This window comes from Peromyscus leucopus, chromosome 19 (genome assembly GCF_004664715.2).
Source record: "Peromyscus leucopus breed LL Stock chromosome 19, UCI_PerLeu_2.1, whole genome shotgun sequence".
In the NCBI taxonomy this organism is placed as follows: Eukaryota; Metazoa; Chordata; class Mammalia; order Rodentia; family Cricetidae; genus Peromyscus; species Peromyscus leucopus.
In genome coordinates this window covers 22,679,314-22,691,322 of record NC_051079.1, presented here as the reverse complement: position 1 = coordinate 22,691,322, position 12,009 = coordinate 22,679,314, and the positions used below count along the sequence as shown (strand labels likewise).

Sequence of the window (12,009 nt, the reverse complement as noted above, 5' to 3'; positions counted from 1 at the left end):
CCCATCCCCCTTTTCCTGTACTTTAGAGCTCATCACACACCTGCACTTCTCGACGCCTTTTACAGGAGGAGATGACCAATACTTAAACCCACAGTGCTGCTATTTCTTACTTACAGCAACTGCCTCCAGGATTTGCTTCACCGCATCTGCAGCGTCACGCTCACTATAATATCCCTTTTCCACAATCCTGGGAAAAAAGAAATACAAAATGCTTCTCAGACACATACATTTAGTGAGTGGCTATTAAAGGAAGTTAATTAAATCAACGTCAGAGAAGATGCATCTGAACAATTGCAAGCGCCTTTTCCAACAGCAGGGGAAGGAGTCCATAAACTGGCATTCAAAAATCCTGGCTTTGCTAAGAAAATGAAAAACATTCATTTTCTCTCATCTTAAGCCACCCACTCTCCTTAATGAGAGGCGACCTTCTTATTTTAACTTTACATTGTAAATGATTTTAAACATATGCCAAGTAGATGTTATACTATATATACCCCAATGACTAATTTACAGCCAATCGTTATCTCTGTCTGACTATTTACTTTCTTCCCTGTTTTATTATTTTAAATCAAATAGCAGTTACTCAAACCATAATCTTTCAAATCATCACCATAACCACGTGTCATACCTGTACAATACAGTAAACCTTTAATATTATCAAACATGCTGTACTGCATTTCCCCAAGTAACTGAACACGTTAAATTTTTTGTTCATTAGAATTCATTTTTAAATAAAATTCATGAAAGTTGGGTGGTTATTTTTCAGAAAATAACTTCATTTTGTTTTTGTTTCTTTTAAATGTTACAGCAAGAAGCTATGCATTCTCAAAGCAATTGAAATTAATAACAGAATTTAAAATCTCTAATACGTGTTGGAATTGGAAGATAGAGGAGGAGGAAATGTAGGATATAATAGTTATAATAAAAATAAAAATAAGAAAAGTCCTTAAAGAATGTAGTTATTAAAATTCAGAAAGGTGCCTGATCTTATTTTCCACCCAGCTATTTATAAAAATGGCAAAACAAAACTCACAATCTCTTCAAAGAATGAAGGTAGCATATCCTAGTATCCACCACTGTTTTATCATTTAGACACTTAAAATTTATTTTATTTTTCCTAATCGTGGATGTTGATCATATTCACTTCTCCAACACCTCCTGTATATCCCTTCCCTACCCATCTGATAAGCTGTCTGTCTGTCTGTCTCTCTCTCTCTCTAACTCATCAAGTCCAATTTGTGCTTCCCAAATACTCTGGATGTGTGACCTTCCACTAAAGTGGCAGACCTACTGAAGGTCATATCCTTAGAGTTGACTCTCCCTCTCCCAGCCATTATCAACTCTCAACAGTTCCTTGGCTAGGAGTCAGACTTGATGCTCAACTCTCCTTTCCACACTGGAATTTTTGTCCGTGTTTGAGAAGTTCTTGTGCTAGACACTTATTATGCATCAGGTCAAATAAAACGAAGGATTATAAAAGCTGGGGCATTTATTATTTGCTTACATCTACTTACAAAAACGTCAATTGAAATAAGTTATTTTATACATACATGTCTTGACTGATTTAGTGTGTTGGGGTGTGTGACTGGGTGTAGGTACCATGACACTCCTGTGGAAGTCAGAACAATTTACAGGGACTGAACTCAGGAAGTCAGACTTGGCACAATGAGACTTCACCTGTGGAGCCATCTTTTGAAATAAATGCTTAAACTACACTTTCTGAACATTTAAATTTTGAGTCTGAGAGAAGAGGAAAAGGTCTTCTGTGACAGAGAAGGCTGAGCACCTCGACATTATCACCTTCTCCATTTTGTGCTTTATGTAGATTTTACAACATAACCATTGACCACCCCAAAGGTGACTGCTATCTTCCCTACACAGTCTACCTGCAACCTCTGGGTTTCCATGGTTATGGTAGAGGAAGAGAATTGTTACAAAAAAACAGTGCAGGATGACAACTGATAATTACCTTTCTTGGCAACCTTTCATTCTTACTGCGAGGTGGGTAAAATAATTTACTTCATGGCTTTCAAAACCTTTGGATTTCCCTCATGCCTGTTTACTTAGGATAAAGCTTTGTCCTTATAAAAATCCTTCTGTTTCTATATATTTTACAACACTTTATCACAACCATTTTGTGGCACTCCTCCAGGGTTAGCTTGCACAACCAAGCACAGTTACTTCTAGTTGTCTATCAAATACCCAGTCCTTAGAGGTCTCAGTACTAGTTGGAAAGGCAATGCTTCACCAGCTAGAATTTCCTCATTGTACTTTGGTTTAAGTCTCAAGCTTTGACCTAGATGAAGTGTTGATGTGTATTTATTTGGGTATAATATAGGTTAAGTGCCTGGTATGAACTGAATCTCTGTATACTCTAACACTTAGTACGTTAAACCCTAATTTGCCTATGGACCTGTTTTAATGACATCAGCTGTGAGGAAGTGGGGTCTTTGGTGGATAACTGGGACACAAGGGTGGGGCTTTCGTAAGTGGGATTAATGTTCTTATAGAGGAGATGTTATCCCTTGTACCACAAGGAAACAGCATCTTCGGAAATCAGCCCCTCACCAGAAGCCGATCTTCTAACATCTTAATCTTGTACTTCCCAGACGCAGAATTGTAAGAAATACATTTCTGTTGGTTATAAGCTGCCCAGCCTAAGGAATTTCATTATACCAGTGTTAATGAACTAGTGCCGCATCTGGGCTTACAAATTATTGTATGAATGTTCAGGACTATTTGGATGGAGGAATGACAATCAGTAAAATAACTCATCTAATTAATAGAGACGGTGCATTATGACAGACGTATTCACTCATTCAATAGTTATCATGGAGTGACTGGTATGTTGGGCACTCAGCAATGAACAAGACACGCTCTCTGCACTGATGGGGTTTCTCCGTCTATAAGGAGAAGAACAATCAACAGTCTAAATGTGGTGGTACAGGCATTGGGGAGTAGCTAGAGAAGTCTGAGGAAGGTAGTAATCTAGGGCTGGAATCTTGTGGGTGGAGAGATAGCTCGGCTCAGACCTGGAAAGTGAACCTAAGTTCCCCAGACACAAAAAGGAAGGGAACAGGGCAGAGAGTGTATGAGGGGTATGGGATCAGACAGGTAGGAAACTGTTCTTGAAATGTAAGGCTACAGTGGGAATTAGAACAGGAGGATGGGTGGCAATATCCATCAGTATGCCTTGCTGTCGAACATACACCAGGTTCTTTCTGGAAGTAAAGAGGATAAGGTTTGATTTGGTCCACGTAGAACTATAGGTAATAAAGGAATACCATAGATCTACACACTCATATACATATATATGTGATGCCAGAGCTTATATGATGGAAGGAGTTATTAATTCTCTAATGAGGAGCAGCAGTATCTCCCGAGCAGGTGCACACAGAGCAAAGACACACTGTTCTGCTACCTCCTCTACCTCATCTCAATCTGAATCCACATACTTTATCATGGCTTCTATGACCTTTCCTCTGATGCTCTTCTAGGATTTTTCCACTAAAAGGAATTTTGTTCCCAGACAGTTTTTAATCTTTGTCACAGGGTTAGGTTTCTGGGCTTCAAACATGTCATTATAAATATTTTATAAGTTGAGCTGCCTGCTCAGGCCACTTGAGACTGACTAGTTAAGGCTACAGCAAGGAACACTTTATCACAAATGTGGGTTTATAACACGACTCTGATAGGAAGTGAAGATATTAATGGCCAAGCAAAGGAAGACGAAGGTAATGTGTGGACATGGCCTCTGTAGGACTTGAATCATTCACAGAGCCTGGCAGCAAGCGCTGCTCATGGGACTCTATCAATAATTATCCGCAGTATTACGACTAATCATCAAATGAATGGATGTCAGAAAAATTTCAGGCTGAGGCCATCTGGACAATCCCTGGGCAGCTGTCCCTTATCACCAGGAGCAAATGCATGAACATGAATCCCATCCCAGCCACCTTAGCCCTAGCCCTAGAGGGAGATCTTCTCAGTGCTCTCTATAAGCAGGGCTGTGAGCTCAAAGCCACAGAGTTTCAGATGTGACTATAACACTGTAAGTCTCCTTTGAAACTTATTTTAAACAGTATCAAAGTGATTCAAATTGAGAAAAACAGAATACTTGCTTCATAAAGTGACACACATTCCATTATACAAGTTAACTGGCATCTTTTTAAAAACAGCAATGAAATTGAACATGCCTGGGCAGTCAAGGGTTTACATCTCTACACAAAATGTACTAGTGACTTGGATTTTCAAAAGTAATGAAAAGTATTCAATCATTGTGAGGGCTGTAGATCTAAAAAGAAAAACAAAAAAACAACAGGAGATTTTTTTTTTTTCCTTTTTTATCTCTATACTGAAGCACATTCATTTTCATGTTCTGTAAAATAACTGAAACGTGGTTAGGATACTACCAGAATCTTAGGGTCATTTTTGAAGGTCCAAGCCATATGGCCTGTCTACATGAGACAATTCCACGGCACTCCATTGCTGGCTAGGCTAGATGGCTCAGAGCTAAAACAAAATGTCTCCCAGCACCTTCGTGGCAACCTTGGCTCAGAGGCTACCCTGGGACCACACTTCCTACAGGATGAGGAAAGGTAGGGAAAAGAGCACAGGGCAGCTTCCCCAGGCTCATTGCTACAATATCCTCTGCCTCAGCAGCCTTCTTCCTAAAATACCATGCCCCTTCCTTCCCCTCCTGCTGAGCGGTCCATCCTGGCCTTTTCTCCCTAGCTGATCTATCTTTCCTTTGTCTCATATATATTTTTTTCTAACTGTAGGTAAGGACATATGGGTACTAAATATTTCTCTCTGACGATCTGGTTTAATGCACGCGGGTACATTTGCTTCTCTCAGAATAATTGCCACAAATTGAATTGCGTGCGTCTCCATCCAGGCACTTAGCAGAGACACTACAGCTGAAGAGCTCAAATCTGATCATGTCCCGAGGCCTCAGACTTCCTGGCACACAGATTAGCAGCTCTGCTGCCCTGTGGACCAATCACAGCTCTTTCTCAAATGGCAGGGCTATCAGGTCGCTGTAGGTCCATGTGAAAAAGACACTGGACTGATGAAAATGTGTAGCAAAGCCTGAATGTCAGAAGATAAAAGCCCCAACATAGCACGGGTTTTAGGAATCAAATCTCAGTGGATAACTGGGCAGCACTGTGCTGTTACACAGAAAATTCTATTAAAGTGAATACTTCTGTGTCCCAGTATAAACGTATTTTTCCTTCATAAGCTTCATTTACTGCTTTGGCCCCCCCCTTTTTTTTAACTGATGGCATCTTCATTTATATGCTTTCTTCAAGAACCAGAGGTCGTTAAACTCATATATTAAAAAAACACTTGCAAAGATACCAGGAGCACCTGCTGTGTGGGAGCACTAGGGAGGAGGGCAGGTAGTGGATCGATGTGGGTCCCTGGCTGAGGAGTTGCAGTACAGGACAAAGAGGAGGGCAAATCAAATTGCAGGCCTGGGGATGGGCCCAAGGGATTCCTCGTTCAATTCTTTCATACTAGAGATGAGAAGTCTGACCCAGTGACTTCATATAAATCGCTGGAGAGTACATTGTTTACTCAACCATTCACTTGACAAATACCTCACCACTGCTTGCTTTCTGCCTTGCTCATCATTTGAAATGGAGACTAAGAAACAAATCTCCACCCATCCCCTCCATGCGCTGTGCTTTGGGGCTTTGGGGTATCACTCTGCCCGGGGAGGCCCTTGCTTTCATCTTCTACCTGCTACTTTCTGGTCCCACATATGAGATCTATTTCTCATCTAATATTTTTACACGGTGGTTGTCTTTATCAGGGTCACTATAATTGTGTTTGGAAGCTGATGATAGTATTAAAACTATCAGAATCCAGCCGGGCGGTGGTGGCACACGCCTTTAATCCCAGCACTCAGGAGGCAGAGCCAGGTGGATCTCTGTGAGTTCGAGGCCAGCCTGGTCTACAGAGTGAGTTCCAGGAAAGGCGCAAAGCTACACAGAGAAACCCTGTCTCGGAAAAACCAAAACAACAACAACAACAACAACAACAAAAAAAAACTATCAGAATCCAAGTCAGTTTTCCTTCCTTTTTTCCTAGGCTTTGGGTCCCTTGAGGATGGAGGCAATGTGTGATGGTTAACATTGGGGAAAGGAAGTTGGTAATGAAGTCGGCACAGTGGGGAGATGCAGGGTTCTAAGTGGCCACGTTTAACATGTTTGAGAATAGGTACACTTGCACTAAACATGTTGAGTGGCCTTTGGGCTTCCCTAGTTAAACTCATGCCTCAAAACAAAGAAGGGGATGGGTTAATGCCGGGTGGTCCTTTGCTATGGAAAAGGAAATGTTAAGGTGGCAGAGAACAGAAGCAATGGAAAGATGGGCAAGGGGGATGTGTTGAGAACTGTTAGGAGAAAGCAGTGCAGGGAAGGAGGAGAAATCAGCGTGGACTAACTTAGCGGGGAGCCAGTTCACAAAGGTGGGGGGCTATGGGAGACAAGACTTAGAACTAAGGGGAGAATGTTGAGTTCCTCTCGGCACATGGTGCATTAGTAAAGGTCCAGCCTACCATTCATTGGTTTTTCTGATGAATTCACCTAAAGGGAATAGAAGATGTTTAAGGGAAAGGTGGAACTTGAGAGATAGAGAAAGGAGAAAAGACTCTGGGAGGGCAGACACATAACCAAAGAGGTGGATAAGAGCCCATAGAAACAGATGACGTCAAGACGTTTCTGGACTAAGGGAAAGAATGCCATTGGCCCAAGTCTACAAATGAGCAAATTCAGCCTCGGCGGGCACTCAGTTCTCCATAGACACTTTGGTTCTGGCCTTTGTCTAGTCCCTTTTGTATGTCACCATTTCTCTCTTCAAGCGCTCGTCTCCGTTCTCATCACATGCTGTTAGAAGAGAAAGACTGCCTCTCTAACAACACCGGGGAAAGAATCTGTCAAGTCTGAACTACTTATGATCCAATCTGCTCCCTGCCCCAGGCCCAGCAATCCACTGCACTGCTCTGTGTCAGGAAACGTTTGACCCTCTTGGAAATCTCACACAATGGAAATTCTACACTGTGAAGTCTTCTATGCTTGCTTTCTTCAGTTGGCAGAGGTCCATCTGTGTTTTAAGAGTTTCTCACGACTGGCTGATATCTGGTTGTATACTTTGCTCTCCTTCAGTCAGCAGCTGATGGCATCTGTACTACTTCTGCTGTAATACGCCACACTTTCCATGCAGGCATCCACCAGGACTGCGGCACTGCCCCCAAGGAACAAAGGAAAACCTCCTAAACTTGCTGAAAATAACCATGCCATTTTTCTGTGCTGTGAGAACAAAATCCACTCCCTTTCTCCACCCCAGGAGGCTCAGATTGCTTACCAGCATCCAAGAAAGAACAAGCTAATGTATAGGTAAGGTATAATTGTATCTGTCAGATTAGGAATTCCTTCAACTTTGTGCTTTCCAAAGGTGTCTAATCTTGGGCTATAGATTTTCTGCATCCTTCACCATTCTTTCTGCTTCTGAGGAAAAGGGGCCTTTCTCACCCTAAACAACTCTCTTAGAATCCCCAGGTCACCCCCAGGGCTTTCTCTGGAATGTTGTTCCAAACACAAGCCTTTCTCCCAAGGATCTCACCTGCTTCATGTAGGCTCCTTTCCATCAGAAAATTAATATGTTACCAGGGCTTCATCTAAAATAATAAACAAGTCTCTGTTTATCTCCTGTACCTTTCAACCATCTCACCTCCATTCTTTCCTTTACCTCCAAGTTCCTACAGAAAGCACACTATAGAACAGTTCCTACAGAACACACGTTTGCTTCACGTATAGCCACAAAACCACATAATGATACATATTTCAAATATCTATATCTAAAACAAGTATATGCATATTAATTTTCAGATTAACCTAATATTCTAGTAGGCCATTGTGATGCTTAGTAATAATTGTCACCTTCATAGAATCTAGAACCCCCTGGGAGACAGACCTCTAGGCATGTTTGTGTGGGCTTATCTTGACTGCATTCACTGAAATGGGAAGATGTATCCTCTGCTGATGGCTTCTGTGGATATCACTCTGTGTATATAAAATGCTGATTGGCCAGTAGCCAAGCAGGAAGTATAGGCGGGATAAGCAGAGAAGATAATTCTGGGAACAGGAAGGCTGAGTCACAGAGACACTGCCAGCCACCGCCATGACAAGTGAGATGTAAGGTACCAGTAAGCCATGAGCCACGTGGCAACTTACAGACTAATAGAAATGGATTAATTTAAGATATAAGAACTAGATAACAAGAAGCCTGCTGCAGCCATACAGTTTGTAAGCAATATAAGTTTTTGTGTGTTTACTTGGTTGGGTCTAAGCAGCTGTGGGACTGGCAGGTGAGAGATTTGTCCTGACTGTGGGCCAGGCAGGACCAAGAAAACTCTAGCTACAGATGGCATCATCCATGGCTGAGATCCTGGAACACGTAAATGGAGAGAACCACACAGCAGCACTCACTCATTACTCTTCGCCTCTTGACTGCAGACACGGTGTGATCCAAAGAGCCACTTCAGGCTCTTGCTGCCTTGACTGTCCTGCCCTGATGTCCTCTACCCTTGAACCGGGAAGCAGAATAAGCTCCTTCCTCCCTTAAGCTGATTTTGTACTTTATCATAGCAACAGAAAGAGAGATGGAGACAGAAATAATGTTATACAGCTAGTCTGAGGTTTCATTTTGGAATACAACTACTGACAGTAGCTTACATAGAAGGAGCACGATATGATAGAACAGACGTGCTAGAATAATCACATGCTTTGGAAAATGGCAGGCCTGAGTCAATCTTCTCTGTTATAGATCTCTGAGGCAGGTGATTTCATGGAAGTTAATGGGCTTCTCTGATCTCCAGTTATTTGGTCTGTAAAATGTATCTAAGAAAACCTACTTTGTGTATGTGTTGCTTTGAGGAGGGCTGGAAAGTGTATCTAAGAAGACCTACTTTGTGTATATGTTGCTTTGAGGAGGTCTGGAACATGTATCTAAGAAGACCTACTTTGTGTATGTTATTTTGAGGAGCAAATGACCCATTCTGGTGAAATGCTTTGCAGGCTGCCTTGCAGATGGCCAGGATCCAATGAGTACAGGACATGGTTCTCACAGTGACTAATTATCCTTTATGGACAGTCAGCTATAGTAGAGCTTCACTTTGGAGGATTAAATTAATGATGAACTTTAGCACAATTTTCATAGTGCTGACTTTCCTGAATACGGTTAACCCTGTCAACCATGACACCACCCTGATGAAACAGGGTAAGAAGTAGTCCTTATTCTGGGATCGTTTAGGACAGTTTCCTAAAAATTCAGTTAGTCTCAACTGTAATGGTTAAATGTCTTGAAATGTTGAAGTAGATGGATATACTAGTCATCATGTAACTGATAGCAATTCACAGACTAAGTGCATGAAATATAATCACCCTTTCCCCTGTTTACAGGCACTTTGTGATTTACTAAAAGAACATTTTAAGTTGTAGAAAGTGCAGAAAAATAAATTTAGAGTCAGAGACATAAAATTCAAGCATGAGTTTTCAAAACACTAATATTTTCTTTAGCTCGTGTCCCTGGAAAAAGAAAAGGCCCCACAAACCCTGAATAGTGAATGGGCTAAATACAGCTTTATACAAGACCAGCCCATAGGACTTGAATTTTCCACAAGAAAAATTAACTGTAGTTCATTCTCTTGGCGATGGTGTGAGACTGAATTTCTTCAGAAAGACTGTGGAATACTGCACAGAAACAGAGCCTTGGGAAAGACAGTGTGGCTGCTGAATTCAAGACCATTTATCTTAGTAATTCTGGAGAGATGGCTCAGTCATTAAAGGTTAGGTTCACAACCAAAAATATCTTTACTAATTCAAAATCTCCATAACCACACAGCAAAGAAACTCCTTTTCACTCTGTTTTCCCCTGAAAGTTGACTTTTTATAAGAGGAAAATAGACTAGTGTTGGTAAAAGAATTTTCAAACCACATTGGAATGTCTGTGTTCACATTGGTGGTTGGGCAGGCTCCTGGAAAGAAAATGAAAACACACTAAATAAAATAACCTTACCTAAATACTGCTGGCTGGAGAGGACACAGACCCAAGAGGAAAACCTTCTGCTGCCATTTTCCTAAACCAATATACTTTCTGGCTGTACTCTAAACACTGACCCTTGTACCTATGGGTAAGTGGAGCTCTTAGCCCTCATCAAAGAGGCTTCTTTGGAGCAGATGGAGATGATTACAGAGATCCACAGCTAGTCAAAATGGAGAGAATGAGTGACCCCGACAGACACATGTACAGAAGAGGGGTGACAGAATTGAAGGAACCAGAGGAACAGGTTGCTTGCTCTAAGATAGTGATATCTAGACATCATAGGAGGCCGCAACTACAGAGTGTCAGGAATATGATTGCCTAAAAAAAGACCTACATAATGACAATACCAGTTGACATGCCAGTATGGCTGGGAGAAATCTCACAAGATCTCACTCTAGATGAAGAATTACAGGCTGAGAGATGAAGAATCCATTTTCTCCAGAGATGAGCCCTCTAACAGGTTATCCAATCCCAAGTGGTCAGTCTTTAAACATATCTACATAGCAAAACAACTTCGCCGTGTGTGTGTGTGTGTGTGTGTGTGTGTGTGTGTGTGTGTGTGTGCCAATAATGTGAGCAAAGTACACATGGGAACACTTAATAAACTCGGGGAGAGAGAGAGAGAGAGAGAGAGAGAGAGAGAGAGAGAGAGAGAGAGAGAGGAGAAATTAATATTTGTCAAATTTGAGAGGGAGCCAGTGAGGCAGGGACATAGGGAGTTAGAGCACAGAGAAGGAGGGGTAGAAATTATGTAAACAGAGTACTTAGGTATGAAATGCTAAAAAAAAATTATTAAAAGCATTTGAAATTCTGTTTCAAGACACCAGAGGGCAACTCGGAAGTAAAGACTTCATTTAAAAGCCAAGGTCGAAGAAGAAAGCGGTGCCAGCAGCCCAGCCTGCCCTCAGACGCCCTGCGCTTCCTCTGGAGGCATTTCCTGGTGTTGAAGAAACAGCTGACAGGCCGAGAACCTGCACAGAGCTGAGGGACAGAAGTCAGGATGCAATGGGTGTTGAGGAAGAAAGGCCCTGCTAAGACCACCTGGTTGAAAGTGGAGACCTTTAGAGAACCTAGAGATCTGCGTGATCCTGCCTCAACTGAATGTACCAGGCTTAGCTGTCCCCCTACGGAGGAACTTACCTTTTTAGAGGAGGGGTGAGGAGTGGGTCTGGGAGGGCAGGCGGGGGTGGGGGGGCAGTGGGAGGAGGGATAAGGGGGGGTCTCTGGTTGGTATGTAAAATGAATAATTTTTTTAAAAAAAAAAACCTATGGATCTCTCTGGCATAAAACAGAAGGGCCTACGGGAGGCTACCATTGAATATTCAGTGCCTGTTCATATTAAACTGTTTTGTTTTTACATTAAAACTAAAGGAAACCTGCTTTCTTGGAAGAGTCAACATTCAAAGCTTTGTGTTCTAAAAATCTCTCTCTATAGTGTTTGGCATTGGTGACCAAAACTTCCTAGAAGGTAAGCTAGGACAAAGGGAGTCACAAGGAGTTCAGGTGTTAGAGTTTTAAGACAACATTGGGGGAAATGTTGAAGTTTGATTAGAAGCCCGAGGAGTCTGCTGGGTTGGCTGTGAGGCAAAATAAAATCATTTCCTGAGAGAGAGAGAGAGAGAGAGAGAGAGAGAGAGAGAGAGAGAGAGAGAGAGAAATGGAAAGCTTACCTGAAAATGCTAGAGTTTGCTCTGTTAGGAAGACAGATGTTAAGGTTTTAAGAGTTGAGATAAGATTGAGAAGAACTGAACTCTGAGAGCTTTCTTTTTCACATTATGTCAGAATTATGTGGATTTTTTTTTACATAAAATGTATATATGACTTTTCTAAGACAGAAAAAATATTGATTTTGTTTTAAAATCCTGCATCATTTATATGTGTATTTTTTTTATTTAAATT

General features: G+C 41.7%; 1 protein-coding gene across 2 annotated transcripts in view; it reads right to left on the bottom strand.

The window, feature by feature from the left end:
- The window catches only part of Camk4 (calcium/calmodulin dependent protein kinase IV), a 220,951-nt gene that overhangs the window by 64,326 nt on the left and 144,616 nt on the right, over positions 1 to 12,009 (bottom strand). For both annotated transcript variants that reach the window (XM_028867048.2, XM_028867047.2), the window contains one exon: positions 115 to 187. In XM_028867048.2, the coding sequence (XP_028722881.1) occupies positions 115 to 187 (73 nt within the window). The remainder of the gene's footprint in view (positions 1 to 114; positions 188 to 12,009) is intronic.